The sequence below is a fragment of the Thalassophryne amazonica genome, chromosome 17 (assembly GCF_902500255.1).
Source record: "Thalassophryne amazonica chromosome 17, fThaAma1.1, whole genome shotgun sequence".
Taxonomy (NCBI): domain Eukaryota; kingdom Metazoa; phylum Chordata; class Actinopteri; order Batrachoidiformes; family Batrachoididae; genus Thalassophryne; species Thalassophryne amazonica.
In genome coordinates this window covers 72,056,831-72,082,749 of record NC_047119.1, presented here as the reverse complement: position 1 = coordinate 72,082,749, position 25,919 = coordinate 72,056,831, and the positions used below count along the sequence as shown (strand labels likewise).

Sequence of the window (25,919 nt, the reverse complement as noted above, 5' to 3'; positions counted from 1 at the left end):
CTAGTGCCCCTCCCCTACAGGAGGAGGAGGAGGAGGACTCTGATGATGATCAGCTGCAAATAGCTGCAGTCCGGAAAGGAAAGAAAGACAAAAAGAAGGGGAAAAATAAAGAAAGGCGTTCTTGGAGCTTTGACCCTTGCGAGGAAGATTAGGATGATGGTCAAACTCTTGTGGCCTGCCGAGAATTAAAACAATGGTTCACAAGTGATATTAGACCCCATGTGTGATTGGAAATATTTTGGAAAAAATCAGTTCAAGTCACCTCGGCTTTAGTGGACACAGGAGCGGAGGCCTCATTGATTCATGGAAATCCAGAGAAAATGAAGGGACCTATAGTTCCCTTAACTGGATTAGGCGGACAATTGGTGTATGGAAAAAATATATCGATACCGCTTAAAATTGGAAATATGCCAATTAAAGTGTACACTGTAATAGTGACTCCAATTAATGAATGGATAAGTGGCATGGATATTTTAGCTGGAATGACTTTGCATTTAGAACAGGTTAAATTTCAATTTGGGATAGCAAACATAAGAATGATTCTGGTGGGAAAAGTAAAAATGAAACCTTTTCCCATTCCAGAGGCTACATGTGTGATTAATCAGAAACAATATCGTATTCCTGGAGGACAAGCAGAAATTACTGCAACCATAAAAGACTACTTGGAGGCAGGAGTTTTGAAACCAGTGACAACAAAATGGAATAATCCATTGTGGCCAGTCCGTAAATCGGATGGTACATGGAGAATGACTGTAGACTTTAGAGGTCTAAATAAACATACACCGGCTTTGACTTCAGCTGTACCTGATGCTGTGAGTATAATTGAACGAGTGCAACATCATAGTGGTACGTGGTATGCTGTTATAGATTTGGCTAATGCATTCTTTACCATACCAATCCCAGAGGATAGGATGGAACAGTTTGCATTTACGTGGGAAGGACGGCAATATACATTCACAAGATTGCCACAAGGATATTTACACAGTCCCACTATTTGTCATAGAGTGGTGGCGGAGCATTTGGAACAGTTCCAGGTTCCAATGAGAATGATGATCTCACATTACATTGATGACATTATGCTTCAAGGAGATACAGAAGCAGAAGTAGTGGAATATCTACCGAAATTAGTGACTCATATGAAATCATTTGGCTGGGAAATTAATCCAGCAAAGATTCAGGGACCAGCTCAAACAGTGAAATTCTTAGGAATAGTTTGGAATAAAGGAGAGAGGGAAATCACACAGGAAGCTAAAGAGAAAATAGCTAACTTTCCAGTACCTCACAGTAAGACAGACGCACAACGATATATTGGTTTATTTAGATTTTGGAGACATCATATTCCACATTTAGGACAGATTTTGCAGCCTTTATATCGATGCACTAGAAAGAAAGAAGAGTTTGTATGGGGAGAGGAACAACAATGCTCATTTGATATGGCAAAGGAAGCCATACAGCAGGCTGTGTCCTTAGGAAAAATGCAATCAGGACCAGTAGAACTTCAAGTGTCTGCTCTAAATGATTATGCTAATTGGAGCTTATGGCAAAAACAAAACAGGATACGAAAACCTTTAGGATTCTGGTCGAGAAAACTCCCGGACGCAGGTATGCGTTATACACCTTTTGAAAAACAGCTTTTAGCATGCTATTGGGCGTTGATTGAAACTGAATCACAAACGGTGGGACATGAAGTAATGATGAGGACACAGATACCTATTCTCTCATGGGTGATGAGTAATCCCACCACTCACCGAATAGGGACAGCTCAGGAGGCTAGTGTGATAAAATGGAAATGGTATGTGTCAGAGCGTGTAAAACCAGGTGAAAAAGGGGTGTCATTGCTGCATGAACAAGTAGCTGATGCTCCTGAGGAAGATGAGGAACCTTTTGAAGTTCAACCATTGGAGGAATTTCCTGTTAAAGCAGGAAAAAGGTGGGATGATTTGTCAGATGATGAGAAAAGTCGAGCATGGTTTACTGATGGTTCCTGTCAATATCAAGCAGGAAAAAGGCGATGGAAAGCAGGAGCTTTTAATCCACAATTAGGTCAGTCTCTGGAAGAATTAGGAGAAGGAAAAAGCAGTCAGTGGGCGGAGTTGAAGGCCGTGCATATGGTGGTCATGCAGGGAGGACCACAGGGCCTCCATATTTATACAGACTCATGGTCAGTGACCCAAGGACTACTTACCTGGATGCCTACATGGCATGCCACTAATTGGAAAATACATTCTAAAGAAGTTTGGGGAAGAGAATTGTGGGAAGACATTTGGGAAAAGGCTAAAACAATTCCTATTACTGTGATGCATGTAGATGCACACACTAATGGACAAGACTCAGAAGCTTTATATAATAAAGCTGCAGATCAATTAGTAAAAGTAATGATTGAATTAAGACAATCCAGCCCAGGATTGGCTAGATGGGCTCATGTCAAAGCAGGACATTGGGGGGTTCAAGGTACCCTAAAATGGGCCAGAGATCGAGGTATTGATCTAAAATTGGATGATGTGAAAACAGCAATCACTGAGTGTGAACAATGTCAACACCACCGGAAGGGTGTACCTCAACATTTGCATGGGCAGTTAAATCGTGGTAAAAGTCCCGGTCAAATTTGGCAGTTAGATTTTATTGGACCACTGCCCATGTCTAAGGGATGTAGACATGCATGCACTGCTGTAGATACATTTTCTGGGGTCTTGGTAGTGCATCCATGTAAATTTGCAAATCAAATGGCCACACTTAAGTGTTTGAAAATAATACAGCAGTATTATGGTTTGCCAGTACTCATTTTACAGGAAATAAAGTGAAAGAGTGGGCCCAAGAACATCATGTTGAATGGATTTATCATATTCCCTATTACCCGCAAGCGGCGGGGTTAATAGAGCGAATGAACGGGCTTCTTAAAGAGACCCTACGGAAGCTGTCAAAAGATCGCACTATGCGACATTGGAAACAGGACTTGACTACTGCTGTGGATCAGCTGAACAATCGACCTTTAGGGTCGGGATCCACACCCTTGATAAGAATGATTTCAGGAGAAATGATAGAGCATACTACAGAAAGCATCAAAATGTGGAAAATTGATCCACAAGCGGAACTACCTGTCAGAGCAACTCCAGGCTCAGCAGGACTAGACTTAAGAACATTGACTACTGTCACATTGGTACCTGACCAAATTCAAGTGGTAAAAACAGGACTAGGCCTACAGTGTCCGAAGGGCACATATGGGCATGTCCTGCCACGTAGTGGTCTATCACTCAAAGGGCTAACTATTCAAGCCGGAGTGATAGATGCAGATTATCAAGGTGAGATTGGAGTGGTTTGTAGATTGTTTGGAGAACAACCCCTGATATTGAACAAAGGGGACAAAATTGCTCAATTAATCATTAAACCTTGTGAAATGGGGTTGGTACAGGCCTCAGATCAAGCAGGTGCCAAAGTTTGGGTGAAACAACCTAACGGACCGCCTAAGGCGGCAGAAATTATAGCTCAAGGGAATGATGCAACTGTTAGTATACTCTATCAGGGTGAAGAAAAATGGGTAAATGTGCCTGTATCAAAGTGTTATGTAAGAGAAGACTAATCGTTGTCATTCTACCCGTAGTTACACTTGTGTTGTCTAGGCTCGGATTGATGCCCTGCTGGGAGTTGCTGATCGGGCGATCGAGGACCACAAGAGGCGGGCGTCGCTATGGCAACCAGTGGAAGCCCCGGGATTGGAGGTGTCGGCTGCTGGGTCATACTCCTCCTTGTAGGTGGTGCCATGGTCTCCGGTTGTTGGGGAATGACGGAAGGACATCAAGTGAGAGAAGTCCAACCACGAGTGGAGCTCGTCTGGAGAAATCTCACTAAAACAAGTCAACAGGACAATTTTACTTGTGCCACAAGCAACAGTGAAGACAAAGGTATATTGGCAAGTTACCTTTCCAAAAATTCCAATTTGCAGAAGACGTCGAAGGGCATGGTATGATACTCTATTAGGAGGAACAGGGACTGTCCTGGGAGTATCAAACACAGTTGATAATGAGGTAACTAGAACAATGCTATCTAATACTGGACAATATTCGTCTCAAGCGCTCCATCAGGTTGGAGAGTGGTTACCAACCGCATTGGTGGGGCAATTACAAAATGCTAATTTATGGCAAAAAAGTTTTCAATGGCAATTGAAATTATGGAATGAAACTTATGATGCATTTAAAAATATTTCGCATATGGGAAATTGGACAGCATGTACATTACAAACCATTCATGCAGAGGCTCAAAGGGAAAGATTTCAGCGAATAGTTACTACAGGGAACTATCATGATTGGAGAAGGATTTGGAACATTAGCAACACCTTATGGTTAAAGCTACATCCAGCATATACACAATGTAATGAAACAGTATGTACTGGGTATTGGACCCAGTACAATGTGACACAACCAAAGGTTGTTTGTAAATATCAAGTGTTACCTGTGATAACGGCTAATGGTTATTGGTTCTTGCATATGGATGGAGAGTGGTTAGAACCAAAAACTAATATGACTTTTGATACCAAAATGTGTGACAAAACAGATAAAGGTATGGCCTGTGTGCTGCAAACGGGATATGCCAATCCATGTCTAACCGACTCAGAGGTTGTACTTTGTGACTGGACTAGGGAAACACCAAGAGAAATGTTGTGGCAGATTGGCCCACATGCTCTGTGTGTTGCAACAATGAAAAATAATTCACAAGTACCTTCGGTTCCGTTTACTGGCTGCCTGAACAATGTGCACTTATGGCATTGGGGAAACCGGACGTATCGTTTGACTAATTATTCTGTATCGAGTCGGCTGACTTCGGTACAGTGGGATGTATTGCATTCCCCATGGAGTCTTTCCCTGGAGCGTTTCAAATGCGCATTGGAACAATCTACGGAAATTCAGCAATTAATAGAGTCACTTACGTCCAACATCTCCAGTCTCATGGTGTCTACATTGATAGCTAGTGACCGGGTAAAACATGTGGCAAAATTAGTACAGCAAGCATCAGCACATCATTGGTGGGATATCTTTTCAGGGATGTCTGTCACTGCCAGGAGTACCTTAGTGCCACCTTTGATACTATTAATTATAGCAATATGTGTGATGACTTTTTGTAACACTTTTATACGTTTAAGGCGAGAGGTGGAATGGGTAATATTTCAACGAATGCGATGAAATTGACACTGTTAATTCATGATCCTTTTGGAGTAAACCAATATAATGTTACATTAGACCCCACAACATCGGGTTTTGTATGAGTATATTGTTTGGGACAGGTATAATCACGACTATATTACTCAAAATTTTGTTTGTGAATCACTGGAAGAAATGTGGGAAATGCTATGGCAGGACATAATCGTTGGAATAGGCTGGAGCCCAGCCTTACCTGAATCTGTTGGTGGTTACATAAATTGACTGGTGCAAAACACCAAGAGTGGAATGTATAATAAAAATGTTATTGTGCTGTTTTGCACCTGTCTTAAAGTAACCCTGAGAATGTATTTGTTATTTAATTTTGTTTTAGCACTCTGGGGTCAGTCTGAACTGGGAGCGAAGAGCTGGATGTACTTGTTATTATTACACTGATAGCACGACTTTGTTTTTTGTAGCCACTAACGACTGGGAGTGAAGCATGCTGGGATCATTCGGAACTGGGAGCGAAGAGCTGCTTTTATTATGTCTTTGTAAGAGAGAGAAAATAACTTTCAGATGCCTGTTGATTAAAGAAATTATGTGCGCCAGGGAGGTTGAGTTGGCCACTCACCCTCCCTTCGTGGACACACTAGAAAAAAGGGAGTAGAACCATGCTTCAACAGAGTCTGCTGCGGGTTAACGTACGAACGCCCAGCCGGTTGACAGGCGCACTCTGCTGAAGGTGTTGGCTCTCCACCTTAAAGGCGTCACGGTAAGAGAGAAAAATGCGCTGCAACCACTTGTGTTTGATGTAACTGCTTTTGTGGGGAATAAATATACGCCTTTTTATTCTAGCAAAATGCAGTCTGTGTGATCATTTCTGTGTGCCGATCTGACCGAACCTTGTGTTTCAAAACACCATGGGGCATTGTTTGTGTGTAGTTTGGATGGGATGATTTGTAGATACTTTGCAGGAAAAAGGGGTCTCTTTGTGTATGTGGTGTGGGCGTGAATATCCACTTAAATTCACGTGCATTGAAGCTGTAAGCTGGTTGGCTGTGGGCTTATGATTTTAAATTATGATTCTTGATTGTTACTTTACAGTTTGATAATATAAGCTGATGATTATTTATTGGGCAATGTGCAATGGGTAATTTGTCCAATCATGTGGCTGTATCAATCAGTAATGATAATGAGGACAATAATTTGGTGTTGGCTGTTTTCATATGTATTTTAGGAAATGATTTAATTAAATGAAATTGATTAATTGATTCATAAGGTATGCACCGTTAAATTAATTTAAGCTAGTTATTTTGGTAATGGTTTATGGTATATCATATTTACAGTTATGCATGTATGTGTGTTTTAAGTTTTTTTTTTACCTGGTGGCATCAAAGCAAAACTCAATAAACAAGAAGTGGGAAATGTTACAGTGTCATCTGAGTAAAACATCTGCTGCATGACTAAAGAATTGCGGGTGAAATCCCTTCGAGCGTGGGGCGCAGTAAAACAAGGAATAACGCTCGACAGTGACAGTTAGAAGATGCCTGTATGAAGCTAATTTATTTGCAAGAATCCCCTGCAAAGTCCATCTGTTAAATAAAAGACGTGCAGAAGAGGTTACAATTTGCCAAAGAACACATCAACCTAAAGAGAAATGGAGGAATATTTTGTGGACTGATGAGAGTAAAATTGTTCTTTTTGGGTCCAAGGGCCGCAGACAGTTTGTGAGACGAGCCCCAAACTCTGAATTCAAGCCACAGTTGACAGTGAAGACAGTGAAGCATGGTGGTGCAAGCATCATGATATGGGCATGTTTCTCCTACTATGATGTTGGGCCTATATATCACATACCAGGTATCATGGATCAGTTTGGATATGTCAGAATACTTGAAGAGGTCATGTTGCCTTATGCTGAAGAGGCCATGCCCTTGAAATGGGTGTTTCAACAAGACAATGACCCCAAGCACACTAGTAAACCAGCAAAATCTTGGTTCCAAACCAACAAAATTAATGCCTCGCAGATGTGAAGAAATCATGAAAAACTGTGGTTATGCAACTAAATACTCGTTTAGTGATTCACAGGATTGCTAAAAAAGCAGTTTGAACATAATAGTTTTGAGTTTGTAGCGTCAACAGCAGATGCTACTATTATTGTGAACACCCCCTTTTCTACTTTTTTTTTTTACTAATAGCCCAATTTCATAGCCTTAAGAGTGTGCATATCATGAATGCTTGGTCTTGTTGGATTTGTGAGAATCTACTGAATCTACTGGTACCTTGTTTCCCATGTAACAATAAGAAATATAGTCAAAACCTGGATTAATCTTTTTAGTCACATAGCACTACTATTATTCTGAACACTACTTTATATCCAGATCCAAAAGCCGGAAATCCGGCTCAGGCCGGAAAAATACCAGGCCTGATATATATATATATATATATATATATATATATATATATATATATATACACAGGAGGTGTTTTTCTTGTGGCGACGCTCCGCCACAGGAAAAACACCTCCGTTGGAAGCCTTAAGGACAAGTTGGAACATGTCCAGCTGTTAAACAATTTCTCATATACTCACTCCACTGAAAGCCATCAAAAGCCGCCTGGATTTTACAAATGGTTATCAACACGGAGGTGTTTTTCCTGTGCCGCCGCACCGCACCGGCAACTTGTCCTTAAGGCTTTCAACAGAGGTGTTTTTCCTGTGGCGGAGCGTCGCGGCGGCTGCATCCCGACGCGCGGACCCGTCTGCACGTCTTTCATTAAAAAAATCTCCTTTAACAGTGGAATATCCGGATAAAATGCTGAAACCGACTTCTTCTGAAACTTCTCTGTTCTCTCACGACGTCCTGGATCAATAGAGCCTGAAATGTGGAGGTTTTCAGCTTGAAACAGGCTGACGACGGCGCCTGAAAGCGCTGCGCGACGTCTCGCACCGTGGGAAGTCCTTAAAGCGATAGTATCACCTCAAAATCTCTCATCAGCCGTTAAAATTTTCACTGAAAACCAGCTTAATTTTTCGAACCGTGTCCATTTCGATGTGTCTCACAGGTTTAGAAAAAATTTTGATCAAACAAAGCGCCAGTCTCTCAGCAACTTCTCAGACAAAGGAATTCCGACGAGGGGCTGGACGACTCCTCCCACAAGGAGTGCTCACAGGCGAATGACGTCACCAACAGGCGTGGAAAAACTCACGCATGCGCACGAGGGTTCAAGCATGTCTGACGTAAAAACGTATGAATGAAATCCATATAGTTTTTGAAAAAAATAAAAAGGACCTATACTTTATGGACAGACCTCGTATATATATATATATATATATATATATATATATATATATATATATATATATATATATATATATATATATATATATATATATATATATATGACTGTATATTTGCTTATTATAATTACATGAATTAATCAGATACCAAAATAGCTGTTGCCTTAACTGTTTATTAATAATTTATTTATCACTGCAGGTTTACATGATAAAAGAGGACTAAATAGGAAGAAAAAAAATTCAATACCAAAAATGGCTTTTAGTCACATAGCACTACTATTATTCTACGATTAACCTGAAACTCGGTGCGATCCAAAAAATTCTTGCACAAATGAAAAATCAGCTGAAAAAGGGCCAAAACTCGCACATTGTAAATGCAGCTTAAGTACTGAACATCTGGCACCAGTAGATCATGGCAGTGTTCTATTTATTTTGACTCCGGTTATATCAGGCGGTTATCTAATTACAACTTGTTTTTTTTTTTTTTTTGGAAATGCCTTTTTTTTTTTTTATAAAAAAATGAAATGTTTTACAAAAACACCAACACACGACACACCTCACATTAACGTGTTGGTTTACATAATGAATGAGTCAAACCAATCAGTGTTAGCCGAGGCACATTTTACCCAGAATCCTTTGTGATCTGTCTGTGTTTGTTACAAAACTTCAGAATTAGTGCATTATTCAACATTAAGATATATGGTATATTTTAACTTTGTACAAATGACAGAACTGACATTAATGGAGTTATTCTATCAGTATTCATTTTATTTATACACCAAACCATAACTCAGCACTGCTTTATTTTCCAAGACCTCCTCCGCCTCACGGCATCATTGTGATTGAGTAGAGAGTTGAGCTTCGTGGCTCCTCTCAGCTTGTGTCTGTGCTGGAAGCCATGTAGTAAACAGGAGCTTCCAGCAGGGGGCAGGGCGCTCAAAGACAGAAGTGATGACTCATTGTTTGGGTCTGTTGTCCCTTTTAATGCTTCCAAAAGTGATCGTGGAGTTAAAACTCAAAATCAGCTTGTTAGTAGTTGCAAGTGTACCGGAGACAATACTGGAATTTATCGGTTCTCAGTTATCTGTAATTTCCGATACATTTTTGGGTGGTTTATCGGTTTATCTTTATCAAAGATATCTGTTATCAAAGTTAATTTTTTGGTTATCTGTGCCCCCACTGCTTATGCTGTACATTCTCATTTTTACACTGTATGTTCTCATTCCCATGCTGTATGTTCTGATTCTAATGCTGTATGTTCTTATTTTTACATGTAAAATTCTTATTCTTATGCTGTACGTTCTCATTTTTATGCTGTATGTTCTCATTCCCATGCTGTACATTCTCATTCTCATGCTGTATTTTCATTCTCATGGTGTATGTTCTCATTCCCATGCTGTACATTCTCATTTTACACTGAATGTTCTCATTCTCATGCTGTATATTCATTCCCATGGTATGTTCTCATTCCCATGCTGTACATTCTCATTCTTATGCTGTACGCTCTCATTTTTATGCTGTACATTCTCATTCCCACACTGTACATTCTCATTCCCATCTGATAGTTTCCCTCCGCAGGCGTACAAACAGCACGAAGAGCATTAAGGCTCCTGTACCTTTGGTTTCCGGCCCTCCTTCAGCAGTGTTTTCCGTCGCAGCGGCCCTTCCATGGCCACAGCTCCAGCGTCACAGCAGCCATAACAGGAGTTGGTGGCAGAGAAGCTGGATTTGGAAATTTAAGGAAAAGGAGGTCAAAGTTTCTTTCTTTCAAACAGAAAATATTAAAAATGAGTTTAATGGCGTTCACTCTGGAAAAAAAAGTGATCCAGTGTGAGGAAACGTGCTGGTTCATACCAAATACTTTCACAAAGACGTGCAAACAACCATCAGAAGGTTTGTGTGGCTGATTTCAGAGGTGGGACGAAGTCACCATCAAGTCACTCTCAAGTCATCAATCAGCAAGTCCCAAGTCATAATGACCACTAATTGTTTGCAAGCTGACCTGAGACTTGACTTGGGATTTGCAGATTGATGACTTGAGAATGACTTTGTCCCACCTCTGGCTGATTTAGAACATCGTTAATTATGAGCAGTTTTTTAAATTCCAAACTGGATCAACATCACTGTTAAACACGGACGGTGCAGCGTTCTGTGCGCCCCCTGCCTTGGGTTCATCTAAACAGAAATCAGGAGTGTGAAGTGAGACAAAACCCTTGGATGCCACCTGGTGGCCTTCAGTGTGCTGCTGCTGTGCTTTGATGCATTTACAGGAGAAACATAATGACAACGTCTTCACCTGCCATCATGTTTGATGATGTCAGGGATTTTCAAGAGGTTCTGCAGTGTCCTCTAGTGGATGTTTTTCTTAACATGTGCCAGCATGAAGGATATACATTCACTGGCCACTTGTACACCTTGCTAGTACCAGGTACGACCCCTTTAACCTTCAGAACTGCTTGAATTCTTTGTGGCATAGATTCAACAAGTTTTTGGAAATGTTCCTCAGAGATGTTGGTCCATGATGACATGATGACATCACACAGTCATCCATTCAACCAGTTTGTCCATTCTGACCTCTGACATCAGTAAGGGACTTTTGTCCACACAACTGCTGCTCACTGGATATCTTCTCTTTTTTGGACCATTCTAAAGTCTGGAGATGGCTGTGTGTTAAAATCCCAGTAGATCAGCAGTTTGTGAAACACTTGGACCAGCCTGTCTGTACCAACAGCCACGTTCAAAGTCCCTTAAACCCCCTTTCTTCACCATTCTGTTGCTTGGTTTGAACTTCAGCGAGTCGTCTTCACCGCGTCCAGATGCACTGATTTGTTGCCGTGTGATTGGCCGATTAGCTGTTTGTGTTAACAACTAATTGAACAGGTGTACCTAATAAAATGGCCAGTGAGTGTATAAATAAGCTCCAATAAAGATGCAGAGAGTCCACATGCTGACTAAAGTCCTTATCTGATGCACGCAGCGGATGACGCTACCTCATGGCGAAGAGCGAGTGAAGCAGCTGAAGGCTCAGAATGAAGCGGTAAAGTCTCGGCGGTGTGATTTTGTACCTGTAAACGTAGCTGTGGCTCCGTGGGGAGTTTGCGAGCGGAACCCTCCAGTTGGGGCCCAGCGTGGCGTACATGCGGCCCCTGTTTGTCAAATAACATCAGTTAGCTTCAGAGCTTTGTGGAATGAAAAGCAAGACTCATCAGGATCCAAACAAAAGAACTCTGGTCCCAATTTAAACCTGCAGTCCACACATCCAGATCACAGATTACAAGTCTGTAATCGGTTCTAACTCTTATTTTAGCACACGTCCATTTGTTATTTCTATTTAAACAGATGGAAATCCTGATTAAAAACCAGGTCCGACTTTATTCATCTATTTACAATGTTCCAAATGTTAGAACCGTTCCTTCAAAACAAAGTTCATCTAAAATAAACGTGAAGACGTGTGTTTGTTTGGTGTCTGCTCACTGCGTCAGGAGGCTTCCACACGCTGACGGCCTCCTCAAGCAGTGTGGAAGATCCCAGAACCTGAGGTTGTGATGTCTGACTGGGACACGAGGAGGTCAACTGGAGCCTCCGTGCTCGTGTTTAAGGGCTTGCCTGAAGAGGAAACGGGAGTCCAAAAAATAAATGGCTTCATTTAAGAAGGAGCACCATCTGGACATTTTCAAGGAACAAGTAAAGCTTGGTCCCAACCTGGTCTTCAACAGATGGATTGAAGCTGCATCTGAGGTCCTGTGGATGCTGTTCCAAATTGTCATGGTGAAGAAAGAGCTGAACCAGGAGGCGAGACTGCTGATTTATGCTCCTATGCTCACCTACAATCATGAACTTTGAATGATGACCGAAAGAACAAGGTAGCAAAAATGAGATTCCTCCGTCGGGTATTTGGGCTTAGATTTGGGGACAGTGCAAGCAGGTCCAACATTTAGGAGAAACTGTGACCAAAAGGAGCCAGCTGAGGTGGTTCAGGGGTCTGCTCATCTCCCGAGGGAGATCTTCCAGGCACATCCATGCAGAAGGAGGCCCTAGGGAAGACCTGGGACACATTGGAGCTGGTTTGGGAACACCTTGTGATCGCCGGGAAGATTTTCAGAAATGTCTTTGGATAGAGACGTGTGGGATGAGCTGATTGGTCAACTTCTCCAGCGACCCAGATAAGAAGCAGAAAATGATTGAATTTAAAAAGTCGACATTCTCATCATCTTCAGGTGAATTTGTCAAACATGAAATGTGAGTTTGACAAGGTTTCAGTAAGATGTCTGGTAACCTTGGAAACCAGGGAGTGGCAGGTGCTGAGACCTTTGCAGTGCAGCTGCAGATTTAAAAGCAGGATTTGTGGAAACCTGATGAGCCAGATCCTTCAGATGCACTGAGACACCATGTTAACCTCCTCCCCACAGGAAGCCCCTACAAAGCTGTGGACTAGTCTTCAAACCTTCATGTGATGGACCTTACCGGCCCACGGCAGGAGACAGCTCCTCCCCACACGAGCTCTTGCTGCTGTCTGTTAACAAGAACACAACATCAGCAGGAACCAGCAGAACCTGAGCCCAGACACACGCCTGCGTCCCACAGCCGATACCTACCTAAGGACAGGCCGTTGGACACCGAGGTGCTGTGAGGGTCATGTCGGACTGGACTCTGGGACTCCAAGAAGCTGTCGTCCAGCAGGTGGCGTGCATGCTCAGTGGCAAATGTGGCGCTCCTGCTCTCCGACACGCTGTACTGACACATCATGCTGCAGCGGGACAGACGGACGCACCCAGTCAGTCCAGACTCTGGGACTAAGATCTGCACTGTTCAGGAACTTTGGATGAAGGTTCTGCTACAGCAGTGAACGTGGCACCATGTGGAGCGCCAGGCCGTGCGCTGATTGGACAGTTTGACGACATCAGCGCCACGTGGGGCCCACAGCGGGTTTGGTTGAGGTTAGGATCACTAAATCAAATCAAATCAATTTTATTTATATAGCGCCAAATCACAACAACAGTTGCCCCAAGGTGCTTTATATTGTAAGGCAAAAGCCATACAATAATTACAGAAAAACCCTAACGGTCAAAACGACCTCCTATGAGCAAGCACTTGGCGACAGTGGGAAGGAAAAACTCCCTTTTAACAGGAAGAAACCTCCATATCACCATCTGTCCCAACAGCCTTGACTTTGCGCCTGCTTACTGTTTTTGAGGACAGCCTGCTCTTACTGATCCAGTCTTGTCCCCTCTCAACCCCCTTTTTATCAAATCGCCCATTACGTTGGTGCATCAAACACCACATTTGCCTCACAGCAAGAGCATTGCGGGTTCGAGGCCCACTCTCTTCCTGTTCTCTGTCCATCCACCCTTCTCTGCTTCCACCCTCATTGCTCCGTTATTGACCAGTGGTGGGCACAGATAACTAAAAAATTTACTTCAATAACAGATAATCAGAAACTGAAAAGTTATCTTTGATAAAGCTGCATTTAACATCTCATGACCACCTCTCGCACTGTGCCTGTGCAAACACCGCAGACCTGTCTTGTAATTTTTTTGTTTTGTTTTGTTTTTAAACTTTGATGTCTCCCATCGAGAGTTTTTGTAAATTAAGTTTGAAAAAAAGCTTCTGTTTATGTTTTGCTTCTGGAAACACGAGTCCAAGGTGTGCTTTTTGAACATACAATGTGTGTGAGCACATAAATCAGGTGCTCTGAACGTTTACCCCGTGTGGTTCTGTGGTACAGTTTGAGTTGGAACCGTGATTGAAAATATCAGCCCAGCTTCAGTTTGAATACTGCCATGAACACTACTGGCCAGTAGATGGCAGTAGAGACCAAATCAAAATTCCAGATAATCTGTGTCTGCTGCTACTCGGCTATGTTTAAGATGCGTGTAATTTAATAAACGCAAACACAATAACGTCTATAATCCCAGAGAATATATTCACGAGAGTTTTAGGCACTAGAGTTTAATGAGACTGATCAGAGTGTCTTAAATGCATTTTTCATGTCGTGAATATACTGAGATTACCCTATACGCATAATGCACCTGGACACACTAAAACCTTAAAAATTAGCACATTACTTTAAAACTAAAACATATATCTGATATTTTCACTTTATAAAACTTCAGACATGATGTTAATTTAAATAACTTGTCCGAAATTAGTTTGGTTAAAATTTGAACCATAAGTTAAAAATAAATATTGATGTATCCCATACTGATACGACGGCAATACTGCCGTCGTATCAGTATGGGATTAAAAGAAATGAGTTTTTTTTATTGTGACAAGTTCTCCTTTGCCTGCAGAGGATACAGCAGTTTCTTCTAGAAGCAGCTCTCCTTTTTGCAGAACTACACATCTGCTACAAAACATTGAACAGGTAGGTACTCAACTGATTTTAAATTTTAGAAGACTTTGTAGCTGTTCAGCTTTACGATGTCTGTTAGAAAACTATCTGATTTTTTAATTTTTTTTAAAAACTATATGGATTTGAATCATGTGCGCTTGCATCAGCCAAGCTTGAACCTTCGTGCGCATGCCTGAGTTTTTTCACGCCTGTCGGTTGCATCATTCGCCTGTGGGCAGGCTTTGAGTGAGCACTGGTCCTCCCCCCTCGTCGGATTTTCATTGTCAGGGAAATGTCTGAGCGATTGGAGCAGCGCTGAATCAAATTTTTCCAGAAACTGTGAGAGACAGCCAGGTGGAAACCATTCGGAAGATTCAGACGGCTTTCGGTGAAGATACTCTGGGCGTCACACAGATTAAGGAGTGTTACAACCGGATTAAAGACGGCCCACAGCGGCGCGCCCTCCGCCGCTGTGGGCCGTCGATAGGCTGAAACGACCAGATCATTTCCAAAGTGAAGGCTGTGTTGATCTGGGACGTCATCTGACTACCAGAGAAATTGCAGAAGAGGTGGACATCAGCACTTTTGCGGTACATTCCACTGTTACGGGAGATTTTGTAATGAAAGACGTGTGGAGGAATTTGCGCATCAGCACGGAGCCGCAATGGCACACAACAAAAAGCACATCCATGTTGGAAACCATTCGGAAGATTCAGACGGCTTTCGGTGGCTTTTCAGTCGAGTGAGTATCTGAGAAATTGTGTAACAGCTGGGCATGTCACAACATGTCCTGTGAGGCTTCCAACACCAGTGGGCCAGTGCTCACTCAAAGCCTGCCCACAGGCGAATGACGCAACCGACAGGCGTGAAAAAACTCACGCATGCGCACGAAGGTTCAAGCTTGGCTGATGCAAACGCACATGATTCAAATCCATATAGTTTAAAAAAAAAAATAAAAAGGTCGGATAGTTTTCTAACAGACCTCGTATTTACCGTGTTAACGCTCTAAAAATTATCGGACAAAAATTTATTGGAAGATAATTAGTTTGATAATGGTTTTCAAAGTTATCTGAAAAGATAATCCGATAATGAAAACATTATCTTTGATAATTATCGGTTATCAGATTATCGTAACTGTGCCCACCACTGTTAGTGACACACTCATCGTCTCGTCTCCTTGCATGTCAAACCACTTCAAACTAGTGCTAGGTTGAAAAGATCGATTCGCTGTTTTTAAATCAATTCTCATTTTAATTCCCACAGATCGGTTCACACATCCGATATATATATATATATATATATATATATATATATATATATATATATATATATATATATATATATATATATATATATATATATATGTTGCATAACTTGACAATTAGGTAACAGCTCAAAAACGGTTTTAATAACACTAACTCAAATCAATATCCGACTGGATCAAATCGAATCAAACTGAATAGAATCGGAATTGAATCAATTCTTGAAATTTGAATCGATACCCAGCTCTACTTCAAACTCACGTTCCTCCTGCTGCCTGAATTCTTGGACACATGGCCACCTCGCTGTCCTCTTCCAGTTGTGTCAAAGTTTTATGGATCATAAAACCACTGAAGAGGACATCCTGGAGCTTTAAGCTGGAGGTTAGCAGGTCAGACCAGCAGACAGATTCCACACTTTCCAGAAGACAAATCAGGCAGTCAGAGCAGACATCACATGACCCATCTCACAACCAGTGGTGGGCACTGCTAACTAAAAAGTTAGCTTCGATAACAGCTAATCAGCTAACTGAAAAGTTTTCTTTTATAAAGCTAAACCAATAAACCACCCAAAAATTTATCGGAAGCTACAGATAACCGATAACTTTCGGTATTGTTTCCGGTACACTTGCAACTACTAACAAGCTGATTTTGAGTTTTAACACCACGATCGCTTCTGGTAGCATCAAAGGTGATTACAGACCCAAACAATGAGTCAGCACTTCTGTCTTTGAGAGCCCTGCCCCCTGCTGGAAGCTCCTGTTTACTACATAACTTCCAGCAGTAAAGCAACTGAAAGGAGCAAAGCTCAACTCTACACACACAAAACAAGCCATTATTCATTAACCAAATACAGCAGTGTCGCAGTGAGGCAGAGGTCTTGGAAAATTAAGCAGTTTTGACTTATGGTTTTGATTTCAAATCATCAAATTATTTTAATGTCAATTCTGTCATTTGTACAAAGTTAAAATATAACACGTCTTTAATTTAAATAATGCACTAACTCCGAAGTTTTGTAACAAACACAGACAGATGCCAAAGGGATTATGGGTAAATATGCTTTTAAACTCAGATAAAACTGAAGTTATTGTACTTGGCCCCACAAATCTTAGAAACATGGTGTCTAACCAGATCCTTACTCTGGATGGCATTACCCTGACCTCTAGTAATACTGTGAGAAATCTTGGAGTCATTTTTGATCAGGATATGTCATTCAAAGCGCATATTAAACAAATATGTAGGACTGCTTTTTTGCATTTACGCAATATCTCTAAAATTAGAAAGGTCTTGTCTCAGAGTGATGCTGAAAAACTAATTCATGCATTTATTTCCTCTAGGCTGGACTATTGTAATTCATTATTATCAGGTTGTCCTAAAAGCTCCCTGAAAAGCCTTCAGTTAATTCAAAATGCTGCAGCTAGAGTACTAACGGGGACTAGAAGGAGAGAGCATATCTCACCCATATTGGCCTCTCTTCATTGGCTTCCTGTTAATTCTAGAATAGAATTTAAAATTCTTCTTCTTACTTATAAGGTTTTGAATAATCAGGTCCCATCTTATCTTAGGGACCTCATAGTACCATATCACCCCAATAGAGCGCTTCGCTCTCAGACTGCAGGCTTACTTGTAGTTCCCAGGGTTTGTAAGAGTAGAATGGGAGGCAGAGCATTCAGCTTTCAGGCTCCTCTCCTGTGGAACCAGCTCCCAATTCAGATCAGGGAGACAGACACCCTCTCTACTTTTAAGATTAGGCTTAAAACTTTCCTTTTTGCTAAAGCTTATAGTTAGGGCTGGATCAGGTGACCCTGAACCATCCCTTAGTTATGCTGCTATAGACTTAGACTGCTGGGGGGTTCCCATGATGCACTGAGTGTTTCTTTCTCTTTTTGCTCTGTATGCACCACTCTGCATTTAATCATTAGTGATTGATCTCTGCTCCCCTCCACAGCATGTCTTTTTCCTGGTTCTCTCCCTCAGCCCCAACCAGTCCCAGCAGAAGACTGCCCCTCCCTGAGCCTGGTTCTGCTGGAGGTTTCTTCCTGTTAAAAGGGAGTTTTTCCTTCCCACTGTCGCCAAGTGCTTGCTCACAGGGGGTCGTTTTGACCGTTGGGGTTTTTATGTAATTATTGTATTGCCTTGCCTTACAATATAAAGCGCCTTGGGGCAACTGTTTGTTGTGATTTGGCGCTATATAAATAAAATTGATTGATTGATTGATTAAATGAACCTCTGCTAACACTGATTGGTTGACTCATGCATTCTATGTAAAAATCAACACATTAATGTGAGGTGTGTTTTGGTGTTTACATAGAAATGTGCTTTTGTAAAATATGCCATTTTTTATTTAAAAAAAAAGCCATTTGCTAAAAGACAAAAGTTCAAGTTGTTATTTGACAACTGTCTGATATAACCCGTGTCACAAATAAATAGAACACTGCCATCTACTGGTGTCCAGATGCTCATACTGCCATGCACACTACTGGCCAGTAGATGGCAGTAGAGACCGTGAAAACTTGCCAAAACAAAATTCCAGATAATCCGTGTCTGCTATGTTTAAAGTGCATGGAATTTAATAAACACAAACTGAATTTCAGACATCTTACTCTGGAACAAAGATGACAGACAGGGTTTGACATAAGCAGGACTCTAAATAGCAAACAGGAATTGATTCCAATTGAAAATAATGGAGAAGCAACGTGAGCTTCTTCTGGCATTTTTACATAAAACAAACACAATACTAACGTCTATAAACCCAGAGAATATATTCACAAGCGTTTTAGGCACAATATACAAACAGTTTAATGCTGTTGTCCATGTGGAGCTTGATCAGAGTGTCTCAAATGCATTTCTTCTGTCGTGAATGTACTGAGGTATCCATAATGCACCTGGGCACAACATGTTCACACTAAAACCTTCAAAATTAGTGCATTACTTTAAAGTAGACCTGCATTGAAATAAATGTGGTCAGATCTCAGAAAGAAATAGCTGATATGTATTTATAAGACCCTTATGAATGCAGTAAAGTAAATCTGCAAGCCCAAATTTGTAATTAAGCGGAGAAATCTTCGTTTAAAAAAGACAAATTTGCAGCTAAAATTTGGCCGTCAGCAAAAACTGTTTGTACATCCAGGTCATTGCAGTGACGTCCGGCAGAAGACGGAGCGCTCCCGCCTTCAGTCCGATCCCGCATTGAAATTGATTTTATCCGTTAGTAATGTTACTGTTATACACATCCTGGTTTCAGCATCCAAAAGTAAGCTGCAATGAATGTGAGATACAGCTCTGCATGCTCAGATCAGCGGCGACAACTACAGCGGGTGACGTTCTTCCCCGAAGCCTCGCTCTCTACCTCTGCTGCGCTTACTGAGTCTGCGTGCTTGGTAAATGCCGAAGCGGGCCACTTAATCTGTGTGATCCCCATAAGATCTTCACCAAAAGCCATATGAATTTTCCAAATGGTTTCCACCTGGCTGTCTCTCACACTTTCAGAAAACATTTTGATGAATCAAAGCAGCAGTCGATTAGCCAATTTCCTGACAATGAAAATCCGACGAGGGGGCTGGACCACTCCTCCCACAAGGCATGCTCACAGGCGAATGACGCAACCGACAGGCGTGAAAAAACTCACGCATGCGCACGAAGGTTCAAGCTTGGCTGATGCAATCACACGATTCAAATCCATATAGTTTTTGCAAAAAATAAAAAGGTCTGTTACTTTTCTAACAGACCTCGTATAAGTCATTTTTTGGTCCAAAGATCTGACTGCATTTATTTCAATGCAGGTCTACTTTAAAGCTAAAACATATATCTGATATTTTTTCACTTGAGAAAACTTCAGACGTGACGTTAATTTAAATAACTGTCAGAAATGAGTTTGATTAAAATTTTAACCATAAGTTAAAACTGTATGCCTCTGGATGACTTGGGTGATATTGCCAATGTATCAGTATGGGGTCCACAGTAATGAGCGTTTTTCTTTTCTGTGACCAGTTCTTCTTTGTCTGCAGAGGATAGAGTGGTTACTTCTGGAACCAGCTCTTCTCTGTTTGCAGAGAATAGAACTGTACATCTACTACAAAACATTTAACAGGTAGGTACTCACCTGATTTTAAACATAATAAATGTTTGTGGCTGCAAAAATATGTTTGCGGTCTAAAAATTATTGGACAAAAACTTATCGGAAAATAATTGGTCTGATGATGGTTTTCAAAGTTATCTGAAAAGCTAATCCAATAATGACAACATTAGCATTGATAATTAGCGGTGTGAGCAGTGGGGGGCACAGTTCTGCCACTGCTCACAACAATAACAACAACATTCAGAATGAAGCCTGGTTCTAATCCAGATTTGCCTCCAAACCTTAGATTTTGTTTTCCAGCTTGTTAGATTTGCGTCATAAGCCCCGCCCCTTTATGAAGTGGACTCACGTGTTTCCTAAACTGTGGCTCTTGCGGTGGTGAGATGGAGGGGGGGTGGGGACAGGAACCGCCCCTCCCACAGAGGCGTCGGGGCAGGTGGGTCTCCTGGTGAACCGCACCAAGGCCGACACGTCAGACAGACCTGGAACAGGAACCACACCACAGCCACACCTTCAACATGCAGTAACCACACAGGAACTTCACCAAAACCACACAGGAACCATACCAGAACCACACCTTCAACATGCAGTAACCACACCGGAACCACACGGCAACCACACAGGAACCATACCAGAACTACGCCTTCAACATGCAGGAACCACACCGGAACCACACAGGATCCACATCTAAATCAGAAACCACACCAAAACCACACAGGAACCATACAGGAACCACACAGGAACCACACCTTCAACATGCAGTAACCACACCAAAACCACACAGGAACCATACCAGAACCACACAGGAACCACACCTTCAACATGCAGTAACCACACAGGAACCACACCAGAACCAGACCTTCAACATGCAGTGACCACACGGGAACCACACCAAAACCACACAGGAACCATACCAGAACCACACAGGAACCATACCAGAACTACACCTTCAACATGCAGTAACCACACCAAAACCACACAAGAACCACACAGGAAACACACTAGAACCACACAGGAACCACACCAAAACCATACAGGAACCACATCAGAACCACACGGCAACCACACCTTGAACATCTAGTAACCACACCAGAACTACACAGGAACCACACAGCAACCACAATGGAACCACAAAGCAACCACACAGGAGACACACCAGAACCACACGCAACCACACAGGAACCACACCAGAACCACACCGGAACCACACCTTCAACATGCAGTAACCACACCGGAACCACACAGGATCCACATCAAAAACCACACGGGAACCACACTGGAAACACGTCGGAACCACATGGCAACCACACAGGAACTACACCTTCAACATGCAGTAACCACACTGGAACCAACAGCATCCACATCAGAACCATACCAGAACCACACAGGAACCACATCAGAACCACACTGGGACCGCACCACCACCACACTGGAAACACACAGGATCCACATCGGAACCGTACCAGAACCACACCGTCACCGCACAGGAAACACACAGCCAGCACACAGGAACCACACCCAAACCACAGAGGAACCAGACAGTGTGTGTGCATTTGCGTACGTGTGAGTGTGTGTGTGGCAGGATCACACTCACCACAGAACTGAAGGTCAAAGGTCATTTCTGAGTTAGAAGTGAAATCATGACAAAAAAACAGTAAATGATGTCCATGTGTGTCTGACCTGCTACGTCTTCTTTAGAAGAAGCGATGCGAGGAGAACTGTTTCCAGGCTCAATCTTAAGAGACAGGCTGGAAAAAAAAGGCATCACTTGGTCTCATAAGTCAGGCACATTCACACTCTGCTTCTCTCACAGTGGACGGGAACCACTCAGAAGAGACAAACCACACAATGCCACATCTCTAAAATAACCAACTGTCTGCCACAGCCGGGTGAAACCAGGCTTGAGAAGCCAAAGAGCTCCTCAGCACAGACGCTCCCTCACACTTAAGACCCTGTCACACCTTGACGATTTAGCCAGCGTACGCCTGCCGTATTAAAAACGCTGGCACATCTAATAAATGAATGCAGCTGTCACACCTTGGATTAGCCAGCGTCTGCCAAAATCCAGCTGCAAAATCAGGAGCTTTATGTGGATACATGATGGATTGGACTGAAGCCAACAGGTAATATTTACTCCGTGTGTGAAAGAAACAGTCTGTTTGCATGAGGACGTTTCAGCCAATCGGTAGCCAGCATTCATGAATGTATTCAGACTTTTGAGTAAATTACAAGAAACGTCTGCCAAATCACAAAACTTACCTACAACTTATGTCCCGCATGTGCAGGACGTATGAGTCACACGCTGTCATGCGTGAAAAATTTTCAGCATACCCAAAAAATTTCAAGGAGCTCAGCTTATCAGGATGTATATCAGCGAGTTTCAGCGTGTTTCAACTTGCTCTTAACTTATAAAAAACTTACCCTGAACTTATTAGACTTATGCCAGCATTTTTTAATACGGTTGGCATACGCTGGCTAAATCGTCGAAGTATGACAGGGCCTGAATATCTGAAAGGAAATGCCTTGACAAAAACTGCAGATTTTGTTTATTTATATTTATGTCCAGAGATCAAAGATCCAGAGATCAATTTCACATTTATTTACTTTAAGACTCAATAAAATGTTGACATAGAAAACCTGTAAAACCTACTTTTAGTACACAGAAAATTCACAAGCGGTATTGATAATGGAATCGACCAAGAATCGGATCTATAAGCAGAATCGATAATGACATCGATATCAATAAAATCTTATCAATACCCATTTATAGGTGATAGTCAGGTGTTAAGCGGGTATTAGGTGGGTGATAGTCAAGTGTTAAGAGGGCATTAGGTGGGTGACAGTCAGGTGTTAAGAGGGTATTAGGGGGTGATAGTCAGGTGTTAAGCGGGTATTAGGGGGTGATAGTCAGGTGTTAAGAGGGCATTAGGTGGGTGATAGGCAGGTGTTAAGCGGGTATTAGGGGGTGATAGTCAGGTGTTAAGAAAGCATTAGGTGGGTGATAGTCAGGTGTTAAGAGGGTATTAGGGGGTGATAGTCAGGTGTTAAGCGGGTATTAGGCGTGATAGTCAGGTGTTAAGAGGGCATTAGGTGAGTGATAGTCAGTTGTTAAGCGGGCATTAGGTGGGTGATAGTCAGGTGTTAAGCGGGTATTAGGTGGGTGATAGTCAGGTGTTAAGAGGGCATTAGGGGTGATAGTCAAGTGTTAAGAGGGCATTAGCGGGTGATAGTCACGTGTTAAGAAGGCATTAGGTGAGTGATAGTCAAGTGTTAAGAGGGCATTAGCGGGTGATAGTCACGTGTTAAGAAGGCATTAGGTGAGTGATAGTCAAGTGTTAAGAGGGCATTAGGTGGGTGATAGTCAGGTGTTAAGAGGGTATTAGGTGGGTGACAATCAGGTGTTAAGAGGGTATTAGGGGGTGATAGTCAGGTGTTAAGCGGGCATTAGGGGGTGATAGTCAGGTGTTAAGAGGGCATTAGGTGGGTGATAGGCAGGTGTTAAGCGGGTATTAGGGGGTGATAGTCAGGTGTTAAGCGGGTATTAGGGGGTGATAGTCAGGTGTTAAGAGGGCATTAGGTGGGTGATAGGCAGGTGTTAAGCGGGTATTAGGGGGTGATAGTCAGGTGTTAAGAAAGCATTAGGTGGGTGATAGTCAGGTGTTAAGAGGGTATTAGGGGGTGATAGTCAGGTGTTAAGAGGGTATTAGGGGGTGATAGTCAGGTGTTAAGAGGGCATTAGGTGAGTGATAGTCAGTTGTTAAGCGGGCATTAGGTGGGTGATAGTCAGGTGTTAAGCGGGTATTAGGTGGGTGATAGTCAGGTGTTAAGAGGGCATTAGGGGTGATAGTCAAGTGTTAAGAGGGCATTAGCGGGTGATAGTCACGTGTTAAGAAGGCATTAGGTGAGTGATAGTCAAGTGTTAAGAGGGCATTAGGTGGATGATAGTCAGGTGTTAAGAGGGCATTAGGTGAGTGATAGTCATGTGTTAAGAGGGCATTAGGTGGGTGATAGTCAGGTGTTAAGAGGGCATTAGGTGGGTGATAGTCAGGTGTTAAGAGGGCATTAGGTGGGTGATAGTCAGGTGTTAAGAGGGCATTAGGTGGGTGATAGTCAGGTGTTAAGAGGACATTAGGGGATGATAGTCAGGTGTTAAGCGGGCATTAGGTGGGTGATAGTCAGGTGTTAAGAGGGCATTAGGTGGGTGATAGTCAGGTGTTAACCGGGCATTAGGTAGGTGATAGTCAGGTGTTAAGCAGGTATTAGGTGGGTGATAGTCAGGTGTTAAGAGGGCATTATCCAATCCAATCCAATCCACTTTATTTATAAAGCACATTTAAACAGACTCGAGTCTCCAAAGTGCTGCACAGCAAAAGCATAGACACGCAAAATAGTAATAATAACAGTAAAATAGACAAGATAAATGATACATAAATAAATAAAACCATGATAAAACAATAAATTTCAATAAAATAAAAATAAAATAAGACACAAGGACCGTACAACTCACGCGGTGTTAAAAGCCAAGGAATAAAAGTGGGCCTTAAGACGGGACTTAAAACACTCCACAGTGGGAGCAGATCGGCATTAGGTGGGTGATAGTCAGGTGTTAAGAGGGCAATGGTGGGTGATAGTCAGGTGTTAAGAGGGCATTAGGGGTGATAGTCAGGTGTTAAGCGGGTATTAGGTGGGTGATAGTCAGGTGTTAAGCGGGTATTAGGTGGGTGATAGTCAGGTGTTAAGCGGGCATTAGGTGGGTGATAGTCAGGTGTTAAGCGGGCATTAGGTGGGTGATAGTCAGGTGTTAAGCGGGCATTAGGTGGGTGATAGTCAGGTGTTAACCGGGCATTAGGTGGGTGATAGTCCGGTGTTAAGAGGGCATTAGGTAGGTGATAGTCCATCGTGATTTTCCATGCTTGGAATGTGTCAATGCCTAGTATCCGAACATAGTTCCATACTTTCCTTGGCGTTCTAATATCAAACAGCACAACTCAACAGCACATCAACTCTGTGCAGAAGGGTTTTTTCCATCCTGCTGAGGGACCACCTTCAGTTTCATGTCTGAGATGCCGGTCAGGACGGCATGGGAGCGGTTCTGTGGTTAGCTAGACATTAGACCTAAAGCGGAAACATTTGCTGAATTTAGCACGAGCCTCGACGGACACAGCAAACCGACCAGATGGGGGCAGCAGAGGAAATCAGACATCACCACAAACAATCATTTCCTGGGGATCATGAAGGTCTTCACCTCTAGATCTAATGGACATCAGACTTACTTGAAGTTTTCATCTTCAACAAACTTCTGCAGTTCCTCGATGTAACGAACGGATAAGAGATACTTCTGGACATGTGGAAGCATCAGCAGGTGATCTGAAGACAAAAACAATTCACACACACAATACACACACTCAACTGTGGACCTCAGAGCAAGAAGGGGGCCTCAACTACAGCAAGGAAGCCTATACTACAGAGAGTGTGTGTTTTAGATGTCTGAGTTCAGTTCATGAAAAATGGGAGCAAGAACAAACTGTTGCATTTATATTTTTGTTCAGTGTAATAATCTCAATGTGGGCGTGTCTTGTCAACCCTGCACTTCTGAATTAGAATAATCTCAATGGGGGAGGGGTATGTACTTTTAACCCTGTAGCACAAAATTACAATAATCTCAGCGGGCGGGTGTGTATTTTTGACCCCGTATCAGTGAATTATAATAATCTTGATTGGGGAGGGTATTTTTGACCTCACACAACAAGATGATAATCATCTTAATGGGGATGGGGCATGTACTTTGACCCTGTACTGCAAAATTTTTATACTCTCGGTGGGC

The 25,919-nt window shown here is 42.3% G+C and overlaps 1 protein-coding gene across 2 annotated transcripts in view; it reads right to left on the bottom strand.

Annotated features, from left to right (window-relative positions):
- ralgps1 (Ral GEF with PH domain and SH3 binding motif 1) overlaps nucleotides 1–25,919 on the bottom strand; it is a 272,310-nt gene that overhangs the window by 15,021 nt on the left and 231,370 nt on the right. The window contains exons 10-16 of one of the 2 annotated variants that reach the window (XM_034191724.1): nucleotides 25,369–25,462; nucleotides 21,776–21,843; nucleotides 20,445–20,577; nucleotides 13,023–13,174; nucleotides 12,892–12,940; nucleotides 11,493–11,573; nucleotides 10,044–10,149 (exon numbers count right to left, since the gene is read on the bottom strand). In XM_034191724.1, the coding sequence (XP_034047615.1) occupies nucleotides 10,044–10,149; nucleotides 11,493–11,573; nucleotides 12,892–12,940; nucleotides 13,023–13,174; nucleotides 20,445–20,577; nucleotides 21,776–21,843; nucleotides 25,369–25,462 (683 nt within the window). Of the gene's footprint in view, nucleotides 1–10,043; nucleotides 10,150–11,492; nucleotides 11,578–12,891; nucleotides 12,941–13,022; nucleotides 13,175–20,444; nucleotides 20,578–21,775; nucleotides 21,844–25,368; nucleotides 25,463–25,919 lie in introns of both variants that reach the window. The other variant, XM_034191723.1, reaches the window with a different exon arrangement.